At 45.9% G+C, this 24,501-nt stretch overlaps 1 protein-coding gene across 1 annotated transcript in view; it reads left to right on the top strand.

Annotated features, from left to right (window-relative positions):
- NDUFA10 (NADH:ubiquinone oxidoreductase subunit A10) overlaps window positions 1-24,501 on the top strand; it is a 468,753-nt gene that overhangs the window by 393,438 nt on the left and 50,814 nt on the right. The window contains exon 8 of the mRNA XM_069616024.1: window positions 570-655. Within this exon, the coding sequence (XP_069472125.1) occupies window positions 570-655 (86 nt within the window). The remainder of the gene's footprint in view (window positions 1-569; window positions 656-24,501) is intronic.

Below are 24,501 nucleotides of genomic sequence, written 5' to 3'. Positions count from 1 at the left end.
CGAAGATGAGGAATACGTGGGAGGAGCATCCTGTCGAAAGAACATGAGCACAGGTAAGTATATGGTACTCGTTTGGATGCAATGTTTGCTTAGATGTGCAAGTAACCTAACACACTGGCTTTTGGTAGTGTTTTTTTTTAACTTCTAAACATCTTTGTTTCTATTGTATGCTATATGGGGCACAATGGTGTGAAATGTAGGGAACATTCATGCTGCAAAAGAATGTTAAGATTGTGCCTCATCTCTCCTCCCTGCGAGTGGTAAAGATACAAAATGAGATGCTGCTAAATTCATGACTTGAAAAGGCAATCTTTAAATTGTGGCAATCTAAGGAGGATTCTGGACTTCCGCTTAATGTTTTTGGGGTCTTGCTTCTCTCAAATTAAATTTTGTGCTCTGATATTCTTCAAGTATTTTTAAAAGTAATATTTGGAAACCCAAGATGTATAGGAGTATGCAAAGTTTGTGGATCTACAACAATAACTAGACTGCTAAACCAGTGTTGCAGTCAAGAAACTTTACTCTTACTGCAAAAGTGGGTACATCTTTTCCTTATTCCTCCGTTTCAGATTATTGAGGACATTGAATATCTGCAGTTTGACAAAGGTCCCTGGCTGGAGCAGGATGATGTGACCCTGCATCAACTTAGAATGTTGTAAGTATCGCAGCACGTAGCACAACTGTAACATGTCCTTAAACAGCTGTGAAGTGTATTACCATGGGCTGGATTTGATGACCTGGACAACGGGAGGGTCTGGAAGGAGAATGCCCTGCTGTGTTGTCATTATACAGCTGGATTTGGTGGGAGGATACTCCAATGCATCCACTGACAGGGCAGGATCTGGAGGTATGTCAAACATTTATTTTTATAGTGCAAAGTCTAATGGAAGAACACAAGTTTGCAGCATGGAGGGGGGAAACGCCAAAGACCCCAAGGTCTTTGTTAGTGTCCTCCTTCCCCCCACTGTTATGTAGGACATATTTCATCTCTGATTCTGGCCTAGCTCATTGTCTTCTTGCCCAAGTCTGGCTTCAATTGCCCCCACAAAGATTGTTTGATTGTATTGTCACCCAGCTAAGTGCTCTACCCTGTCTCTTCTAGTGATGAAGGTAAACTGAAGCCCTAGTTAAACAGCTTTCAAATTCTAGTTCTGTGAATAAAGAATAATCTAGGAGCCAGACCATTTGATACAATCAGTGTTAGGTTAGATTTAAATTCTTATGCTAAATCTCCCTCACCTGTGAGACCCTAACACTTTTTGCTGGACTTGTGAATTTTTATTTGTTAATGGCATCCTTTTCCCCACTCAACCTTTCTTTTACTCTTTGTATGGGTGTCCTTTTAAGACTCTCCATTCTTCATTTTTTAAATTATAATTTCCTATAACTTTTTGGCTTACTGCATATTCCTGTTGCAGCACACTGCACTTTCTGTGCAGTGTTGCTGGGGTGCCCCTTGGGCTCCCCTTTTATTTTCTATGGGTTCCTTGTGAGAACTACTGTTCCCAATGTAGAAGAAAACTTTATCTTTTTTACAATCCCCATTGTGATATCAGCACCTCCTGGCTTATGGGGAGTGCTGAGGAGATACATTGTATTCCCTTTCTCACTGCTCTTGTAACATTTCTGCTACAGTGACAAGCTTACTATTATGGCTGGTTGCAGTGGACGTGTTTTGTTTTTTTTTTTACCCCCAGGCTCTTTAACCAACAGTTGTAATGCACATCCTTCATTTAGAATTGTGACTTCTTTCTTTGTTCGCTATTTATAGTGTGCTTTCTTGGTCCTTCTGCCATTCTGGGAGGGGGTGGTCCTGGTTTGATTGTCTTCGTCGGGAACCCTTTGTGTAGCCCGCCGAGGCTCCAGAGTGTCAGTGAAGACATGAAATCAGGGAGGAGTCAGATTCTGCAGCCCTTTGCCTTCTGGCATGCCTGCCTGGATCCAGTTCTACCTTGGAGGTTGGCTGTTCTGAAAGGACAGCCACCCCCCAAAGTTTGAATGTAGCATGTGTGCAGATTGGCTGGGTTTCTGGATAAATGGCCTGGATCTGGAAACTGACGATAAATTCCACTGGAGCTGAATCCGATGAGGAAAAAGAGAATATAGCTGTAGCTGATCAGCGGCCAGAGATGCCTACTGTGTAACTGCTGCCTGTGCTGGCCCCTTATTCCATGTGACCTGGGAGTCCCGAAGGCGACTCCGACCCCTGGGCTGGTGAGACGGTATACATTGATTGGAAAAAATGGATAATAATGATTTTTTATTTTTTTTTAAAGCCAGGGGGCCAGCTGTTTTTGTAGGGCGGCGGGGGGTGGGGAGGGGAGAAGGGGTCAAATAAAGTTGTTACAAAATTCAGTATTCTTTTCGTTAAAAATGTTTAGATCAAAATGTTCTTTATTATCTATTCATTAAAATCGCATGTAACCTGGTCGGGACAATCAGTCTTAAGAAGACCTGCATTTCTTGTAGACAAGCTGTGACGAACGCTGCAGTGGGAGGTACCGACGTGACGAGGGTGGCTCCTACTGCACAGAGAATATCCCTGCCTATGAGGCACGACACAGCCACCGATGCTGCAGCGAAGGCTGTGAACACCCCTGGGGGGAGGGGCAGAGGCACTGGTCCAGACCCCAGTTAAGAACCCTCAGGAACGAAAAGGGGGTGGTGGGGCATGGAGGCCCCAAAGCAGCCCTCCAAGGCTTAGGTTCAGCCAGTGGACATCTCTTCCACGGACGACGAGAAGCATCCGTCCATACAGTCCAGGAGGACGACGGCAGCACAGGGCCTAGCACTCCAGAATTCCCTCCGCAGCCGAGGGACATATACATGGACATCCTGTCAACTCTCCACACCCTGGTGATGGAGATCCAGCAGAGGTTGCCCTCAGTACCTGCTGTACCGCTGGCACCTGACAACCTCTGCGTAAAAAGAAAGCGCCATCTGACACCACTGCATCAGCCTCCTCCGCCACGTCGGGACTCAACTCCACCAGTGGATCCGGGTACGGACACAGCCACAGGAACCAACAAGGATGAGGACTTTGTCCCAGCGGACAACGAATCCATGCACCTTGCCGCTCCTCAGTCTTTCCACCAGACGAGGTGGGATCACTCCACTCGATCTCCAGGGCCTCAGAGCTGTTCTAGCTAGCGCCCGAAGATACCAAGAAGAAGGATTCCACGAGGAAGACAATCATGGCGGTACCCTTTTTGGATGACATTTGGGAGGCAGGCCTAGCCCTCATGAAGAATCCAATCACGGCTCCAACCAAACTTGATGGGTTGGAAAAGAAATACAGGGTGCCGGACTCCGCACCCAAGTTCTTGAGGTCACAACCATCGTCTGACTCGGTAGTGTCGGCTGCCGCAAGGAAACATTCAGCCAACCCGGCCTCATAGTCAGTCCCCTGGACAATGAGGGGGGAAAAGTTGGACGCCATGTGGAAGAGTTATCTACACAGCATCCACGATCAAGGCGGCTACTGCTCTGGCTATCTTGTCCCGTTATGACTGAGAGCATTGGTACGAGCTGGGCCGATCGTGAGATTCCTCCCAGACGACAAGAGGACGGAGGCTCGCCCTCTTGAGGGTGGCGGTGGACATCGCAGACACAGGGTTCCGACAGATGGGAAACTGAGCTTTACTTCGGCTGGGATGGTTGAAGCCTACCAACGTTCGCTAGGACGTGCATGCAAAGGTGCTGGACATGCCGATCGATACCGAAAACCTATTCAGGAAGATCGTCTATGAATCCCTTCAAGCGATAAAGAAAGACGGAGACGGCACGTTCCCTTGGCACTCTACAGCAGCATCGCTCGTCTTTTCACTCAAGGGGAAAATCGAGCAGATCATCCAAGGGATACTCTACATCATACAGACAACCTCCCAGAACCTCCACGCAGGGAGCCTACAGGGCCCCTCCCAGGTTTATGGTACACATATACCCGTACACGGACGATTGGCTGATGGTACCACAGAGGGGGATAGCGTCTCACCTTGGAGCGTCCTGGTAGTGTACAGGGAGCAGACGGGGCCTTTGGAAGTGGGCTTCGGCGAGGGGGCCAGCTTAAGCCTGCCGTTCCCCGATTGGTTGTAAGAAGGCTGAGCAGGCCAATGGGTGAGCCCTTAGGCAGGGCTCACATCATGAAGAAAGGTGGCGGCCATCTTCAAATTTTGGCAACATGGCCCGCACCAGTTATCAACAAAGGACCTCTGGGTCCAACACCAGTAAATGTGCTGGCGCTGTAGTGCTGCAGGCACACATGAAAGAAAAGGCAGTTCTAAAATAAAAATGGAACCAGATTGATCACAATTTCTCTTCTGCTTTGTTTTTGTGATAGAGTGAAACAGCTGATCCACAAAATTCTAGATGCGCACATAAGTCTCTGCATGGAAGTTGCCGGCTGCGCTGCTTCCAGGCAAGCACTCATGCGATGAGGAGCAGATGGGAGGTTCAGATGGAATGAGGGAGCAATATCCAACATGCATCCAATTGTTGGATACAAGTGGCCAGGAATTTTGTGGACAAGATCCACCTCCCCTCCCACCCAATGAAGCGTTCTGCTGGGCGTTAGAGTGGTGGGGAGTTCGCTCCCACATCGCCCAGAGAACGGGATTTCAAACCCCGCCATACCAGGAGGCGAGCCACCACAGATGCTTTTCTGAAAGGTTGGGGGCTCACACCGGACGTCTACACACCAGAGGTCTGTGGCTTTTGGAGGGGAAGGATCTGCACATCAACATCCTAGAGTTACGGGCAGTGGCAGTGTTCTGGGCCCTCAAGTCTTTCCTGCCCTCTGAGAGGCCAAGGTGGTGAGGATCTTCAAGGACAACACCACGTTTTACATCGGGGAACAATGGGGCTCACGATCCCCAGCGCTCTCCAAGGAAGTTCAGGTCTTGTGGCATTGGGCCGCCGGACAGCGGATGGTCCTTGTCCCGTTCTACTTGGCAGGCGTCAAGAACACCATTGCCAACTCTCTCAGCAGGGAGCTGAGCTCCTGCCATGAGTGGGAGCTTCATCAGGACTAGGTGGACCGCCTATTCATCAAATGGGCAGACCTCCTATCAATATCTTTGCCATGCACACACACTCAAAATGCCAAATGTTTGCCAGCAGGTTCTACCAACCGCGGAGGTTGGGGGGACGTGTTCTCCTTCTCGTGGGAAGAAGAGTTTCTGTGTGCCTTTCCCCTGCTTTCTCTCCTGCTACGTGTGATCAACAGACTCACGGTGTCGGTGCAAGATAATGCTCATCCCCTTTGGACGGCCAAGACAGATTTGGTATCCAGACCTGCTCAGCCTGTCCCTTTCGCCTCCAGTCATGTCGCTGGTACTTCCGGATCTGCTTGCCAGGGAAGGAGGCGCAATCCTCCATCATGGCCCAGGATCTCTGAACCTGAAGGTATGGCTCCTGCAGCCTTAGTATGGAGATGGAGTTGCCAGCGGACTGCAAGCAGGTGCTTGCCAAAGCCAGGGCAGCGTTGACTCTGAAGTGCTACGGCCATAAGTGAAACGCTTTACTACGTTGCAGCAGATTTCTCCTCAGAGGGTCACGCCTCCACAGATTCTGCCATACTTGTCCTTGGCAAAAGCAGAACTCACACATCAAGGTACACCTGGCGGCCATCCTTCGCTACACCAGATCCCCGGGAAGCTCCTCGCTGTGGTCCCACAGACTTGTCAAGAAGTTCCTCAAAGGGCTTTTTTGATTTTTCCGTCCGGCGAAGGCGCCTGCCCCGAAATCAACGTAGCCCTTACAAGACTCATGGGGGTACCTTTCGAACCTATGTATCAAGCCCCACTCAAGTTCCTCTCATGGAAAACGGAATTCCTGGTGGCCATCACCTTGGCCAGATGTGTGGGCGAGATCCAGGCCCTATCCTACAAGCAGCCATATCTGACCTTCCACAAATCGAGGGTGGTGTTGTGCACACACCCCTTTCATGCTGAAGGTTCTGTCGGAATTTCACCTCAACACACCTGTTTACTTCCCGAAATCTTTGCCGGGCGGAGAGGACCTTGCATTCGCTGGACGTTGCTTGTCCCTTGAAGTTCTACGTGACATGCACAAAGAGTTTTCGAAAGACTTCTCAGTTGTTTGAACTTTGGACCTGTGAATCATGGGAAGGCCTTGTCCAAGGTTTCCATCTCAAGATGGCTCTCTGGATGCATCATGCACAGTCATCGGCTGCCTAACTGCCCTCTGCCGGGCCATCCGAGAGCCCACTCCGCCAGAGCGATCGCTGGGACGGCGTTCCTTTTTTGGTGTGCCCCTGCTCGACATCTGCAGGGCTGCGATGTGGAGGTCCACGCATACCTTCACGAAATTCTACTGAATCAACAGGTATTCCAGGGAGGAGTCCATAGTCGGCCAGGCAGTGCTACGCCACCTGTTAACTTGTGTTGAGTCTGTTCCAAGGGTAAGTGTTAATTGCTTCTGTTGAGCCTGGCCACCTCCTGTGGTTGTGTAATGTTGTAATACTGTGTATTCGTTTATTCATGAGCATGTGAATCCATGCCAAACCCCATGCTGGAGAAGGTTTAAGTTACTTGCCTGTAACTATAGTTCTCGAGCATGGGTCTGGCATGGATTCACATGCAAAACCTCCCACCGGACCTCTGCGGCAGCTCACTTTATGTGCTTACCAAATCTGAGGATGTCTGCCAGAGGAGGGGCTTGGGGAGAGGACTGTCATTGGATGGGGACGGTATGGCCCAGAGGACATTGATTGGTTTGAAGGAGAAATACGTTTTTTAAGTGCAAGTGAAACTGTTTTTTCTTTTACCAAGGATTCCCAGCCTGACAACGGGGAATATTCATGAGCATGTGAATCCATGCCAGATCCATGCTGGAGAACAATAGTTGCAGGTAAGTAATTTAAACCTTTTGTACACTCAGGATGTTTTAACTGTGTTATGTTTGGTCCCCTCCCTCGCTTATATCACTATATGTTGTGTGTCCCTATCCTTAGATGGGGCACCTACATTGAAGTCTAGTGTTGCGAAGTGTCTGAATTGATATTTACTGTTTTTATAATACATTAAATACTTATAGTTATGTTTAACATAAATGTGTATATTTTTCAGTAGATCCATGTGGTGTACTGTCAGGCCTGCACAAAATCCTACTTTACAAGGGTTAGGAGTAAAACCTGCCCACCACAAGCGCTCATATGGTGGAAAGTCAAAACTTCCTACCTGTACCTACTGTGTGTCTGGGGAGGGTGCATAAACCAAAATAAAGCTGCAGGGCCTTCCACTTCTGTTAAATCCTAAAGTTTGTACTGCCCCTCAACCCTCAAAATGTCTAGAACACCTCACTCAGTGCCCTGAATCGAAGCAGTCTTAGTAGTGAGTTGAAAAGCAAACACTTTGAAGTCGATAGAGGGACTACTTTTTGATAATCTTAAGATCTCATGTGGACTCAAGAATGAAGGAAGCCCAATGGGTGTTGGTCGCACCCTCAGCCTTGTAACCCAGCCAGTAAAACATCATAGTGAGGGTTCTTTTGATGACTTGGGATACCCCAGAAACAACACCCAACAGTATTGCACAAAACAAATGGATAGTAAGTTTGTTTAATGAGAACTGACCATGACTCGCGCTACTTGTGTGGTTCGGAAGACTGGTCTGTCAAGAAAGAGGAGGGTTTATGCATTGATAGATCCCATACTACCCATGACTCGGTGAAAAGTCCCCGTCATTAAGGCGTAAAGAGACTATTCCCACCCAATTTCCAACCCTCCACAGGGTTGGGTTCTCAATGTTGTGCTCGCCAAGCTCATGGGGGCCACCCTTTGAGCCTATGCACAAGGCCAGCCTAAAGCATCAAACCTATAAAACTGCATTCCTGGTAGCTATTACCTCCATAAGACGAGTCAGTGAGCTACAGGATTTGTCTGTACAAGACCCCTTTTTCATCATACACATCCTAGTCTTTCACCCAAGTTCATTTCAAAGTTCCATGTAAACCAATCCATAAAACTTCCCACCTTCTTTCAGAATCCATCAAACTCATCAGAAAGAAGTCTCCGTACATTTGATGTACGGAGGGCGGTCTTGTACTATGTGAACAAAACAAAACCCCCAAGGAAACGGACCAACTCTTTGTTTCCATAGCGCCTGGTAGAGAACAGATCAAAGGGTGCCATCTGCAGATGGATAGTCAAATGCATACAACTCTGCTATTCTCTATCGAAAAAGGTTCTACCTTTTACCCCCAGGGCATGCTCTAGAGGTACAGGGGCTACCTTCGCTTTCATGGCAAACGTCCCTCTAGACGCCATCTGCAAAGCTGCCACATGGGACAAGCCGTTCTAAAACATCTTTGCGGCTGTACCTTCCAACTTCCCACCTCGTTCTCCAGATACTGCTTGCTAATCTATGCAGAGCATGTGATATAATTGTATTTCTGGTGCTTGTATCTGCTTAGATTCATATGCGCCCACCCTTCCACCCCTACTGGAGTAGAAGGCGCATAGATGTTTTCTGGCTTATCACTGTTTCTGCTTTTCAACAGCTATACTTCATGTAACCTCATGTCAGAAACAATCAATCTGCTGGACCTCGACACGTGAAGGACCATGGGTACAGTTCACGTCACACAAGGGATACTCTTACTAATCACGCACTGTCGATGCCAGTTTTCAAGTTTCGAAAATAAATCTTGTAATACTCTGCGGCTTCCACTAGATGTGTATGATATAAACACTACCTTACACCAATACCAAAAACACTCCAGCACTCGGTTTTAAAGTGCAAAAAATATTTATTCATCGCATTTTGTTAAAATTCAAATATCTTTTAACGTGGACTTAATACGCAAAATGTAATACTGCTCAGGCTGTAAGCATTCCTCCATGCATTCCCTCTCTCTTGCAGAGACTTTGTCAGGCAATCAACTGATCCCTACAGCAGTTAACTTCCTGTCCGTGTCATGACCTCTTCCGAGCCAGAACTAATGCTCTACAAATCTGGTGGCCATTTTAGCACGTTATACATTCTTATTAACTGCATACATTTGTGGAAAATTCAATTGTTTAAAATTTCTGTTTCAGTAATTACTTCATAATTATGCAATATTAAAAACCACACAGGATCTAATACTGTTAAACCAGTTCAACATCTGACTTTTTCAAAAATACATCTTTTAACAAACTTGTTCTCATCCTGTACAATTTATTGTTGTGTACTAGTGGCTTCAGCTCAAGAACATATTAAAAGAATTCCAAATGGTAATACATTCTCATGCAGAAAACCAGTCCTCATGGATTTGTGGTAAATTACGCCCCAGTGGGCTATCCTTTAGCAGCAACTTTGTCATATTGACAAGCAAATTCATTGTACAGTCCTCTCAAGACTTCAGTTGATGCCATATTCTCTCAGAGCAATTTCATCATTATATTCAATTTAACCAACCCTATTGACCTGTCTCTTAGCAACTACTCAATTGTGCAAATTAGCTCAACACTTGTGCAGAATAGCAGTACACCGAAGACAGTAATGTTCCGGTATAATTCATTTTCTGTGCAAACCAACTATATGCAAAACAATTCTGTAAACCGTTTTGTAAATAATTTTGTAAACAAATTCCATTTAGCCCTTTGGACTAAATCATAGCAGCTACACGATTGTGCAAATGTGCTTTCACATTGTGCAAAATAGCAATATCATTAAGTGCATACTTCTTAACCAATCTCACCTGTTACAGCTCTCCATTTTCCAGAATTATCATTTAAAACGGAGGTGTAAACACTTGACATTACTTGCTATAATACTTGTAAAAGCACTTTGTGACTTTGAACCAGCCATTCATCTATATTTGTGTTTATTCATTATAGGTGAATCGAAAATTCCTCCGCTGAATTGTGGCTAAAAGGTTTAATTGTATTGAATGTTATAATTAACTTAACTCAAGAACCCTTAGACGTCTTTCTCGATTTCCTTTCCGTCTATGTTTTGGTGTATGGGCCAAAGCAAAGAATTTAATGAGTAGCATCGCTTTGATGAAATTCAACAAAATGCATTGTTAGAAGGTAGTTCTCATCCCTATTCTTTATAGCCCTATAGTGCTGTAGAATTCTTACTTTAAACATGCATATAGTTGAACCTATGTAAAATGTTTCAAAAGGGCAACTGACTGCACATACCACATACTTGGTCATGCAGTCTTATGCCATTGATGTACCTTTTCTTATTTTTGCAGTTAACATAGTTTATACTTGTCCTTACATCAGCATATTGACACATTTTACAGCCCTTACATTTCAAAAAACCCTTTTTTGATTGGTGTATTACAAAGCCATTGATCAGTATTTTTCTTTGAAATTAGACCACTAGGTGAAATTATATCTTTTAATGATCTGACTTTCAAGAACATTATCTTCGGAAAATTGGCTTCTAGTATTGGCCAATGTTTACAAAGAATATTCCTGATTTGTCTTGACTGTTTACTGTATTGAGTAATACATTTTATGGGTTGTTCTACTTGTTTCTCTTTGTCTCTAGAGACTATAAGAAGTTCACTTCTTGCTCTTATTGGTCGTATGAAATGCTCCAATAATACTTTGGAAGTTATAGCCTATAGATGTGTGCTCCCATGCTATTGGCCTTGTAATCTTGTTGGAGTGTACAATTGCATTTTGCCCTAATGAGCTCTCCATATGGTATACGGTATACTGCTAATCAAGGATTGAGGATGATGATTTATAGCATGTAAAATAGAATTGGAAGATGTTGATTTTCTGTATAGTTTACTGCAGATTTTTTGATCTTGAATAAACAACTCGACATGTGCATGTTGGTTTCAAAATAAAATTCTTAAAGTTTTTATTAGTAGCTTCTATGTCTATAGTAGCCTATTGCTTTCTAAATATCTCTATACAAAAGAGATGAGCTATCCCTGCATGAGATGCAGTCTCCATAGTCGGCGCTGATGTGACACCTGTCTAGGTTAGGGGATAGAAAATAGACTGACCCTTCCCTCTCGCACTACTTTCCTAGCAACTAAAACGGTTGCACACTGTAGGGAGTCAAATGGTTATTTTATTCCTCCCTTCTCATGTGTCTTATAAAATTTATAACAGAACAAAATCAAAAATTAAAACGTTTTCTTGTGTATTACTACTTCCTCACAGGATATTTACAGAGTTGATCTGCTAAAGGAAGTGATACATTTTTCACCGAGCACACAAACAGATCTATGTGATCACTGCGCCCCACCCCTCCCGTAACTGCGACGGCCGGAAATGCCGACACCAGTTACGGTGCAGTGATCACATGGATCACTGTGCCCGCTTCCCCTGGCATGCATTACCCCTCCCATGCCCCCATTCCGCTTAGCTTCAGGGCGGCACATGCAGAAGTGTGCCGCCCGCACTCTTCAATCCCTGCGGTGTCAGCTCCTCCCACTAACGTGGTTTGGGGCTGACGTTGCAGGGTGCTTTTCTTTTTTTTTTTTACGTGTCCCCCGCTTTCCGAAATGGTAAGCGGTAGACACCCCTGCAATCCCTGACCCCCGTTACTGCACCCAGGTAGAGCGGGGGACACCCCAGCAACCCCTGCTCTGCTTGGGCGCAGTAAATGTCACCCTCATTTTGTGCGCCTCCAAAGTCGCAGTGACTGCGGTGGCGCACAAATGTGGGCAACATTTTGGTACAATATCCACACAAACTATCTGAGTTTCTGGGGTTCTGGTTATCACCCAGAACCACTAGTATGGTCGACCGGTTTCTGCAGAATCTCTGCCAGTATGTCCGCTTTCTTCAAGACCTCACTCCCGACATGGCTAGTCAAGGTTTTTTGGTTTTTACAGACCAGTCATTTTTGTCTAGGTCTCCTTGTTGCTTGTGGAGTTCGTCTGTTATTTTCTTTTTTCTTTTTGTCTTCTATTCTTCAAGTTCCCAATAAGGGAAATATATAAAATAGGGAACCATCGCTTAGTTCTTATTCATTGGGTGAGAAGCTGAATGTTCAACATTTGGCATATTGGTCTTCTTACCAATGCTACGCTTCTCTCTCTCGCTCCTTGGGTCTTTTAGATTGTCACTCAACTTGCATGTTTTTCCTGCAAACAAATGGGGGTCTATTGGCTCTACAGATGCTGATGTTGCATAACGCCAAATGGGTCTCTTTTTACAGCACTTTTTTATACACTTATCGGCGTATTACCTTGGACTGTTATGAATCCTCTTTTTATTTCCTCCTTGGCTCTTAATTTCTCACAACTTTTGTGGTCTTCTTTTATATTGACCTGTTGGAAGGCGTGATCTATGTAAGACATTGGTTGGGTGTTTATTTGTTAGCTTTCTTATTGTTACTTTTTATTATACGTAACACAACACATACTCCAAACAGTATCTTTTTCATATCTATCTACACTTATGTGTACTGGAAAAGACCAATTTTCTTAATCCTGCTCTGTTCGCTGTTGTCACTTACAATTATGTGCACTCGGGATCTCGTTCCATTTCATAGTGCTTTATGTTAACTGTCTCACTTGTGAGGCCGCAGTAGTGGAAAAACCACTCGGTTATTCTGCATGTTTTTTACATTGGCCAACACATAAGTACTTATCATTTCAATTCATTCCGAATTCCATTTTCTTTTGTGTTTCTATCGCGTCCGGCGAACGCTTTCTCTGGTGACTGTTCAGTTTAGTGAACATGTCATCAGGCAACCGCGTCTTATATTACGAGATTCCGATTCTATTTCCGAAAGAAGTCACCCGATGCGATTTCTGCATACCCATGGAAAGGCGTCTCGCAGTTATCATTCTTACTTTATGAGCACCGCCCTCTCCTTGACTACTAATTTGGTACAAAAAGATATCTGACTAATCCAGCGCTGCCAGTCATTCTTATGGCTCACACCGTGTGTTGTAATAATGGATTCCTCTCGCAGCATGCAGCTCGCGTCCGCTTGACTCTCTTGTTCCAGTCTTCTACTACACTGATTGTCTAGCGCGTATTCCTACTATCTACGTGAGCCAGTCACGTGATCCTTGGACTTTATTCAATCCTCTTTTCTTGTCTGCATTATAATTGCGCTATTTATTATCAGGTTATCAATCCTGACATGTTAGAGGAATATGTGGTTCTAATTTGTTTGGTTTTATCAGTGATGCAGTTTACATATTAATTTTACACTGACATCCTGTTGTTCCGGATTCTTTAAAGTCACACTCCAATGTTTTCTCTTAATGCATTGTGGTTGTGGTGCATGATGGTCCATGTAGTTTGCACCTCTGTACCAGCTGTTTTTACCTAAAATTAAGTGCCACCTTTGTTTGATATTTTCCCATCTTCTAGAGGTATGCCGGTCCATGTTTTACGCATATTGTTTTTACCAATAGCCCTAGTGCTTTTATGGAGCCATGATATTGACTGGGATTGTAGCTGTGTAATTTAATAATATTGTCCCACCATCTATTACCAATTGCTGAGTAGATCGATTTACCTATAGACCACTTGTACAGCCTTTTGTGCTGTTCTGATGCGCAAATTTCTGCAGTGGCTCAGATATCAACAATTGTGGGTGCGGTATTCTATTGCCGGTAAAACTCTTATATCGACAAAAAATGGGAGGTTAAGATGGTGGTCTGCATTTATGTGCACCTGGTGTGTGCGTTGTTTTATTTTGTCATTGCACATATGTGTTTTTCACCCCTCATAAGGTTGCCAAAGTTTGCAAGCAGATTTCTTCAGGCCATCTTTATAACTATTAATCCTAAATATCCACAATTGTTCTAATATAGCCCCTATATTGCCGCCTCCTTTTTGGTATCTTCATTTTCTCTAATATTGTCCATGAGATGTCATTTTCAGTATGTTTTTTGTTCACATAATCTCCACCAGTGGTGCTGTGATGGATTTTGTCCTTATATTCGATCAATGTTCACACATTCTAACATTAATGGCCCTTGTGGTCATACCTATATACTGTTTTTTTACATGACCACCTTTGGTAGGCCCCATAGTTTTGTCTGGTTGTTGGTACCTTCATAATCTTCCATGTAGGTATTAACCAGTGAATCTCGTATTGTCAGGGCCCTTGGTCTTGCGGGGAGGTAGCACGAACACCTGCCTCCCCGTTAGGTCTTGGTGCCTGGGAGTTATGGCAAACCACAGGCCTCCGTGACACATCGGGGGAAAGAGGGTTAGGGTCCAGTGGATTGGATAGGAAGGGGTGGTTAGGGAAACAGGATAAAGGTTTAGGTATTGGATGGGTTCGGGTGTTTTTTAGGGAAGGGGATTCTGTTGCCCCTGGCGGGGGTTCCTAAGGTCTGCAGATACTCCGCCCGTTCACTCCTGCATACATTCACACACACTATAGTATCCCTACTTCACCTGGCCTTCCGGCCTTAATTGTCTCTGAACCCTTGCTTTTACATGAACACGAACACTTCACTGGGCTTATGGTGTTTTGCAGAGCATGAACAGAACACCATTGCATTTGCATGAACAGAACACTGCACCATTGCTAGTGCATTCACCTGCTGTTGTCTTGCAGTGCATTAACATGGACACTTCACCATTGCAGTTGCATGCGCATGCTTATTGTGTTACCTCACACAACCTGCACACAGTTGAGAACATAGAATGAAACACTTGGCTTTGTGTGTTGCTGATGGCTGGTGTTCGGGCAGCGGTCCCAAGGGTTTCCTCTGTGGCGGTGCGGAGTCTCCGCTATAATAAACCAAAGAAATCTGTGAGCAGATGCAGCGGAAGCCAAATCGTGTCAGAAGCGTAGCTCCGCTAATACATTAAAGATTGTCAAACAACCAAGCAAACTCGCACTCTTGTGGTTCGCAATGCGGAAATGTGCCACTGTCCTCACGACACTCGTAACCCATAAACATGCGCTGCACGGGGACCGGGAGCTGCCGTCAGCTGTGGTGAACTTCGGTCAGCATACAGCTCCTTAAGGGCTGCGAGCCCTAGAATGCTGCCTGCGTTCTCCGAAACAATACAGGGCTGCTAGTCTGCCCTCCGTGGCACAGTGTGCTGCGGTTGTAACCAACTTAAGTAAATCAACCCCAGCAGCATGCCATAAAGAAACGCGGTCTAAATGGACTTCTGTCAGGTGGCGCGGTGCCTGCAGTGTGCGCAGGCGGGGAATGGCCCGACGATTAGCCTGCAGGAGCCCCTAGGCCGCACGTCTGCTCTCTACAACAATCATTAGGACAAGCGATCGTTGTCGGGTGCGTTGTGCGCATGCGCGAGGCATTGGGTGTGGTCCGGGTAGTGCCAGAAGGCTTGTGTTCACATGGGCCTTCTGGGTAGTGTAGTTTCTGGGCTGATCTCACGTTCCTGGACCCTTGTAAGGCACGCTGAGGTTTTTGCCTGAAAATAAGTGTCTTCCTGATATGGAGGCCTTTGAGCCTTTTAGGCCCTTTTCTTTGGCCACACATTTGGGTATCATGCTTCAGGTCTGCAGAACACTTCCTGCATATGCCTGCTACATGTGAGTTCCTGATACGTATGTTCCTTCTTTCGAAGGGATTGTGTCCTCCGACGTATTCCTTATCTTAGATATAAATCCTTCAGCTTTGCTGGCCTCGGAAAATTTTTTCGCCAGAGGGCGCTGCGCGTCGATGATCGCCGAGTCGATGACCCTCGACGGCCTCCGTGCCGACGTCGACGTCATCCTGCCTATAAAGGCCGCGCGCAGCGTCCGTTGCTCAGTTCCGTTTTTCCGCGCTTCGTTGTGCCTCGGAACACCGTTGCTCAGTTCTCGTCAAGATAAAACGTATATAATAACTACTATTTACCTCGATATCGATGGCATCCTCCTCCGACCCGACGACCCCTCGGTCCGGTTTCAAAAAGTGCCGAGACTGCGGGAAGAAAATGTCGTTGACGGACCCTCACAGGGTCTGTTTGTGGTGTCTGGGAATCACGCACCAGAGTTCGGAGTGTGAGGAATGCCTTTCCATGACGGCGAAAGCCTTGAAGGAGCGTAGGGGGAAGCTCGAGAGAGGTAGGTCAACTTTAACTTCCTCGAAAGCTTCTTCGGTAGAGTCGAGACGTTCGTCTCCTCACCATAAAAAACACTCTCGATCTAGATCACGAAGTGGCTCCCACCACTCGTCGACATCGAGACACTCGAAGAAGAGACGTAGGAGATCCCCTTCGTCATCTTCGTCGAGTTCTCCTGAGAGAGTTCATTGCCCCACAAAACGCAGCTCGCAAGCTGAGTGGGAGGAATTCAGGAAAAAGATGCTAAGCGTCTTCGAGAAAGCGGCCTCGTCCCCCTCGAAGACAGCTGAGGGTGATACCCCGGGTAAAAAACCCAAAAAATCTAAACGCCGCGAGTCGCAGTACCCGGCGGAAAAGTCAACCCGAAAGCGCCTCGAGCCATCGGGAGATAAAGCATCATCGACGCCATCGTCGAAAACTCCTTCGAAACAGAGGTCGGCGCCATCGACGCCGTTGTCGAAGGATCCATCGGCGCATCAGTCGATCGAGTCGACGCCGACGTCGACGCCGATATCGACGCCGGTGAAGGAAAGAACCACGGCTACTCCACAGCCAACGGTTAGACAAAAGACCTCCGACTCGACGCCGAGAACGTCGACGTCGTTCTCGAGCAGGACTCCGATCCTTTCGAGTTCTTCGAGGCCTAGTACACATTTCTCGACGCTTTTCACGGCGCCTTCGAGTACTTTCACGTCGGTGTCGACGACATCGACGTTTTCAAGGCCTGTGATGATGGCTCCTTCTGCATTGGAAATGGGGTTTATACCATTCCAAAAACCAATGTATCCCCCTTTAACCTCGATTTTTGAGGAAAGGGAGGATTCAGACCAAGATATTGATTTACAGAGGACCACATCACCAGAGCCAGAGACTTTCGCCTCTGAGGAAGGAAGATTAAAAAATCTTCAGGATGCACTTCAGGAAGCTAGTGGCTTGGACACTTCTCCTGAAGCAGAATTTATCAAACCAGACCCAGGAGAACATGCGGAGACTCCATATAGAGCTCTGATGTCTAGAATCATAGAATTTATGGGTTGGTCTGCACCTTCTCCTGCCTTTCAGCAGGATGACCTCACTGACATACTGGACAAGGGCCCACAGGAGGATCCTGTGGTTCCATTTCACTCTGCTCTACAGAGAAGGATTTTGACAAACTGGGAAACGCCAGAAATTATCCCGGCAGTAAATAAAAAACTGTCAACAAAATACAGGGTGGCTAGTTCTGACCCTGAATATTTGTCAAAACACCCTACTCCTGAGAGCTTGGTTGTACAGGCTGCAACCTCATCAGGCAGCACATCTGCATACCCCACTGCTCCGCAGGATAGGGATGACAAAAAGTATGATGCCATGGCTAAGAAGGTTTTTTCTGCCTGTAGCATGGCGTTAAAGTCTATTAACGCGACCTGTACGCTCGCTAGGTTCAGCCACACCCTTTGGGAGTGCGCTTCATCAGCGGCTGACTGCCTCCAAGAAGGAGAGGAAAGGGACGCATTTTTAAACATCATCAGGGATGGTAAAGATGCGATGTGCGAGACCCTACAAACTGGCCTAGATTCTGCTGACAGTATCAGCAGGGCCATGGCGGCAAGTACCACAATCCGCAGGCATGCGTGGTTGAGGAAGTCTGGTTTTGCCTCTGACGTGCAGACCAGGCTTTTGAATATGCCCTTTGACGGTTCTACCCTCTTTGGAAAGAAGGCGGATGACAGTTTGGAGAAACTGCAAACGTCCAAGGCAGCAGCCAAGTCATTGGGAGCTGCTATCCGTCAGAATACCTTTCGTCCTTCGGGATCATCGTGGAGAGGACGGTCCTTTCGTTACTATTCCTCATATGGAAGGGGCAGGGGACGACCGGCTCAAAGAGGCCAAGGAAGATTTACCCGTGGTGGACGGGGTAGGGGAAAGAAAGCCGCACCCGCAGGAGCAGGAGCCACTTTACCTTCGGCAACTGCATCAGCCGCTTCAAAACCACTCTGAGGTCTCCCCTCACAGAACACCAGTAGGGGGCAGGTTAACTCACCATCTGACGGAATGGCAGGCTATTACGTCAGATGCTTGGGCTCTGGAGACAGTGGCCCAAGGTTACTGCCTGCCCTTCCTACATATCCCTCAGAGTCATCCACCGGGGAACAACCCTTTGAAGCTTCCAGATCCGCTCCTCTTGCAGGAGGTTTTAGACCTGCTAGAGAAAGGTGCCATAGAACTGGTACCTGTAGCGGAAAGGAACAAGGGTTGGTACTCCCCCTACTTCATAATACCGAAGAAGGACGGAGGACTGAGACCCATCTTAGACTTACGGGAATTGAACAAATTCCTCCGAAAGGACAAGTTCAAGATGGTGACTCTCTCTCAGATCCTTCAGGCCCTCCAGCTTCAGGACTGGTTGGTATCTCTAGACCTCCAGGACGCTTATTTCCATGTGCCGATCCATCCCAGGCACAGGAGATACCTGAGGTTCGCAATTGGCAGCTCTCATTATCAATTTCGAGTTCTGCCATTTGGGCTAACCTCCGCCCCGAGGGTCTTTACCAAGCTAATGTCGGTTGTGGCTGCAAGTCTAAGGAGGGAAGGGATTCATGTCTACCCTTACCTAGACGATTGGTTGATCAGAGCTGTATCTTCGGAACAGGCTCAGAGACAACTGGATTATGTTTGCCACTTCCTTCACAAGCTGGGCTTCTCCCTCAATTTAAAGAAGTCACAGATGATACCATCACAGAGACTCCAATTCATTGGAGCAGTCCTGGACACTTCCCTGGGAAAAGCCTTGCCACCAGAGGTGAGGGCTCGAGATATTCTGCAGATGGTCATCAGATTTCAGAATGCCCAATATCTCCCAGCCTACGACTTTCTGAGGTTGCTAGGCCTCATGGCATCCTGCATATTCCTCGTGCCGGAGGCTCGCCTGAGAATGAGATCCCTCCAGTGGGCACTGAGAACTCAGTGGTCACAGTTCTCAGGAAGGATGACAGATCTCCTTCGGATCCCGGTCAAAGTAGCCCGAGACCTTCAGTGGTGGGCCTGTCGGGAGAACATCCTGAAAGGAGAAATGTTTTGGCAACCATGGCCGGAGATAACAGTAGTCACGGATGCCTCACTCACGGGGTGGGGAGCTCACGCCAACGACTTGACCATCAGCGGTCGTTGGTCTCCATCGGAGTCCAGACTACATATCAACCTGTTGGAGCTGAGAGCCATCAGACTAGCGCTGAAGGCTTTTCTGCCGTCTGTACGGGGAAGAAACGTCCTAATAATGACGGACAATACAGTGGCCATGCACTACCTCATCAAAAGAGGAGGCGTAGGCTCACTACCACTGTGCAGAGAGGCGATGCAGCTCTGGTTTTGGGCAATTCAGGAAGGAATCTCTCTATCGGCAATTCACCTAGCCGGAGAGAAGAACTTGACAGCGGACGCTCTGAGCAGGCAGAGCACAGTCTCTCACGAGTGGGAGATAGCTCAGGAAGTCCTTCAAGAGATCTTCGCCCTTTGGGGAACCCCTCAAGTGGATCTGTTCGCCACCAGTATCAACAGGAAGTGCGACAGATTTTGCTCAAGGGAATTTCCCCCGAGAGGAGCTCTAGGAGATGCGTTCGTAGTGGACTGGGAGTTCCCACTTCTGTACGCGTTCCCTCCGGTCCCTGTCATTCCTCAAATGATCAGGAGGTTGAGAAGGTTTCGGAAGACCATGATCCTAATTGCCCCGGATTGGGCCAGGAGAACGTGGTACCCGGACCTTCTAGACATGTCCATCTGCCCTCCAATTCGACTGCCATACAGAGAGGATCTTCTCTCGCAGAAGGAAGGTCAGGTTCTCCATCCAGCCATCAAGACCCTCAACCTTCACGCTTGGTGTCTGAAAGGTTGAGGTACAAGGATTGGGACCTTCCGGATGATGTTATGGAGGTGTTGCTTTCGGCCAGAAGGCCGGCAACTAAAACTCTATACCGCTGCCGTTGGAACAAATTTTGCAGCTGGTGCAGAGAAAAGAATATTGAACCCTTTTCTTGTGGTACACCTATGGTGTTGTCATTCTTACTTTACCTGGCTAATTCAGGCCTACAGGTTGGCACAATTAAGGGCTATCTCGCAGCGCTATCAATCTTTAAGCGCACTGCAGAGGAGCCTTCATACTTCAAAATTCCATTGGTAATACAATACCTAAAAGGATTAACTAATGTTTATCCCCCGAAACCTTTTCAAGTTCCCTTATGGGATTTAAACCTAATTTTAAACTTCCTAAAGGGTGCCCCTTTTGAACCACTACACTCTTGTTCATTGAAGCTTCTCACCCTCAAAACTGTTTTGCTAATAGCATTGACATCTGCTAGAAGGGTTAGCGAGTTGCAAGCCTTATCGTGTAAACCTCCACATACAATCTTTTACAAGGACAAAGTTGTTCTTCAGGTGAAGCCTAACTTCCTCCCGAAGGTAGTCTCGGAGTTTCACATCACTCAGAAGATTATATTACCTTCTTTCTACCCTCCTCCTCATCCGGGGAAGGAGGAAGAGAGACTGCACAGGCTGGACCCTAAGCGAGCCTTGAGCTTCTATATCAGCAGATTGGCTAAGATCAGACAAGCAGACCAACTCTTTGTAGGTTATGCAGGACATAAGTTGGGCCTTCCAATAACAAAACAAACCATCTCCAGATGGATTATTTTAGCCATTCTGGAGTGCTACAAATTGGCAGGAAAGGAGCCTCCTCAAAATCTAAGGGCTCATTCTACCAGGGGTATCGCAACATCCTCAGCCCTTCAAAGAGGGGTGCCAATTCGAGATATATGTGCGGCTGCCACATGGTCGTCCGCACATACATTTACCAAATTCTATAGCCTGGATTCCTCCTCTAGTCAAGAAACTAGATTCGGCAAGGCTGTGTTACACTCTGTCCATTCTGGAAGGGTAACATAACTTTTATTACTCCCGCCTCCAGTCACAATACCACTGCTATGGGAGTCTATCTAAGATAAGGAATACGTCGGAGGACACAATCCCTTCGAAGAACTAGTTACTCTTACCTTGTAACGTTCTTTCGATGGGATGTTCCTCCGACGTATTCCTTATCGACCCTCCCATCCATCCCCGCAGTATGACTTCCTGTGGGTTTGCAGCCTATGCTCCTTCAAGGTGATTAGTCTAATCCAAAAACATTACTGGGGACTACAAAACGGAACTGAGCAACGGACGCTGCGCGCGGCCTTTATAGGCAGGATGACGTCGACGTCGGCACGGAGGCCGTCGAGGGTCATCGACTCGGCGATCATCGACGCGCAGCGCCCTCTGGCGAAAAAATTTTCCGAGGCCAGCAAAGCTGAAGGATTTATATCTAAGATAAGGAATACGTCGGAGGAACATCCCATCGAAAGAACGTTACAAGGTAAGAGTAACTAGTTCTTTTATTGCAAAGAGAGGGACATTTAGACTATTGTTCCTAATATTGAGTATATGCCAGTCTTTTGACTTTTTTTTTTTTCTTTTCAATTTGTTGACTACTTGGGTATGGCTGAAGACAGCTGTTATTTGATCCTCTCCACAATGTCTTCTCATTTTGGGTCAGAGTCATTTCTTTTGGTATATTACGGGCTCTTTTCTCGTTTTTTCCCAGGGTAATTCCTTTCTCTTTAGTTTTTTAGTTAATGTTTTTCTGATGATCATATTCCTTTCTAGTTGTACAATGTGTTCTAAACCTCAGGAATTGCCCAAATGGCAAGTTTTCTTTTAAGGCTCTTTGATGGAAGCTGCTGAATTCTAGCAAGGAGTTTCTATCTGTTGCTTTTTGATATGCTGTCATTTCTACAGTTTTCCTATTCCTTGTGATTTTGAGATCCAGGAATGTCGCTTCCTTTTTCCTGTCTTCATGTGCGAATCTTAAATCGGTGTTTTGTACGTTCGACCAACCTATAAATTCCATCAGTAGGTGCTCTTCACATCAGCTCATCTATGTACTGCCTCCAACTCGTTTGTTCTTCAAATATGGATTTGATTCGTGGTATATAGTTCGTTCTTCGAAGTCTGCTACATATAAATTTGCAAGACTGTGTGCGAGTGTCGCACCCATCCCTGTTCCAGAAATGTGCTCATAGTAGCTGTCTTCTAGAAGAAAGAAGTTCTTCATGAGGGCTATTTCAGCTAGTTTGCATTACGAGTGTGACAGGAATTTGCACTCTGGGTATCTGTTCTTGTAGTATTCTTTCAATGACTCTCAATATTTCCCCTTGCGGTATTTTAGAATACGATTCTATGTCTAGTTAGTATAAAGGTTTCACTCTGCAGTAACATCATTTCTTCTAAGAGCTTCAATATCGCTGTGGTGTCTTTAATATATGATTTCATTTTTGTCACCTCATCTTTTATGAAAATGTCTACAAACTGAGAAAGAGGCTCCAGGATGGATCCAATTCCTCAGACAATGAGGCGACCCGGTGGTGGTATAGTGCCCTTGTGTATCTTGGGGAGGGTGTAGAAAACTGGACATCTTGGATGTTTTGGACATAGTCAGCTTCTCTTTGTCAGGCTTGTAATCTTGTTGTCCATGGAAGCTGCTGAACCCCCATAGTCCCTCAGAAATGTAACCCTCCGAACTGATGAGATACAGCTAAGCTGGGTACACTTCCGAGGGAGAAGGGGATATAGGACAAAATAAAAAAATACCAGGTCTCTGACTTTGGCCTCACGAACCTATAGATGGATAGAAAAGACATTCCTTGTAACTAACGTTTCTTATTAACTTCGAGACTTCTCTGCATCCACAACATAAATATTAAAAACCCATACCTGGCTCTCCTCTTCAGATAGCACAGAGGAGGTAATTACATATTGGTTGGAGATCTGAAAGAATTCTCTGCCTTAATCTTTGTTTTTGTGTTCATTTGGTCTGTGCAGAAAAATCTTTAAGAAATTAGCTTAACTGACTCTTTAGTAATGAGCTGTGCTTCTCTGAACGCAACCAAACTTGAACGAAGAATGCTTGCCCTTCTTTAAATATTTACAAGTTTTCAAGTTCATTTTAAAAAAAATTTTTTACAGGAATTCTCTGGTGCCAAGAACTTATTACACTTCCTGTCTGTCTGAACTACTCACAGGCGAATGCGAAGTCTTAAAGATTAGTATCTGTCCTCCGCTGTCTCCGCGCATGCGCACTAAGTTTAGTTGGTTTAAGAAGAAAAAGCTGTGTGCGTGCGTTGACTTATCTCCAATTTGTCCGCGCGCATGCGTTAAAATAACATCAGCGCTTCGGAAGAACCTGCCCTTCAATAGAAAGCATTAGTTTGTTCTTCCCGAGAGGAGTTTAAAGTCAAATCCAAGACAACACGATCAGTCTTTCCCGTATCCGGGCACACGTTCAGCGAGCCCTGTTAGTCATTAACATTTGCACAATTAATGAGAGATTGCTAAGCGACGCACAGATTTTCGGTGTTGGTGTTCTCCTCAATTAGTTGAGAACTCTTCTGAAATAAAGTCGGTGGCTGCCCTAAACACACAGATTGTAAGCCTCAACTCCCTCAATGGGCACACAAACTCCGGCTGAGAGCGCGAGCGGTCGTTTAGCAACGAAGTGAGCTTCAATGCTAAAATACCGGCTGCTGTCAGTATTTCAGTGAAAAAAACAAATCGCTAACATATCTATTAACTGCTATGTACATTAGTCTTTTTTTCTCCAAAAATTAACAAAGTGACATTTAAACTGATACTACTTTTCACCTACAATACTAAAAGTAATTTAAACTTGTTTGTCTTCTGTTGATGAACTCTGAATAATGTTCTTTACTCCAGACTCTTCCCTGCACCTCCTAAAATCCAGGCACAGTCTCAGGTCAAATTAACAGGAACTCTTGACCCAGGACCTCTCTGCTGGGCTGCTGACAATGAAAGGCAGTTTAGAATGTTCGTCTGCCTTTCATTCACTCCTAGCCAATTAGGAAGCTTGCTGAGAACCTCCATCTTGACTAGGGAAGCTCTCAACACTCAGTAATATAAATGTTAAGGCCAAACCAACCACATAAGAAACCACTCCAGCAACACACTTTTCAACCAGAGAAACTGAACCTGACAATCTTTGGCTAATATGTCCTTCTGCCAATGCTGCTTCAATTATCGGATCAATGATCTCTCTAAAGTTGTTGGTGGGGTCACTCCCAAGTCTTGTATACGTTGTTCTATTACTGACTAGTACAGCTACCTTTTGGCTATATTTTTCTGTGTCCATAAGGACCGTTGCTCCGCCGCTGTCTTCTGATTTTATTACGATGTTGCAGTTATTTTGAAGATCTCTCAATGCTTCCTTCTCGGTCTTAGTCAAATTGTAGAACAGGATATGATTCTCTGCCTCTATCTCTGCAAGCTTTTTTAGTAATGCTTTTTCAACTGTTATCGATTTGGCTGATATGGTACCTGGAGGAGGGTAAAATGTGGACTTGTGTAGATTGGTGACATCCCTCTGGCCTTCATTGGTGTTACAAAATAATTGTTTCAAACACATTTTTCTCATTAATTCTAATTAACAGTATATAGGTATG

The sequence above is a fragment of the Ambystoma mexicanum genome, chromosome 9, assembly GCF_040938575.1.
Source record: "Ambystoma mexicanum isolate Mex_15411 chromosome 9, UKY_AmexF1_1, whole genome shotgun sequence".
Lineage (NCBI taxonomy): Eukaryota > Metazoa > Chordata > Amphibia > Caudata > Ambystomatidae > Ambystoma > Ambystoma mexicanum.
This window is presented reverse-complemented; position numbering and strand designations above follow the sequence as displayed.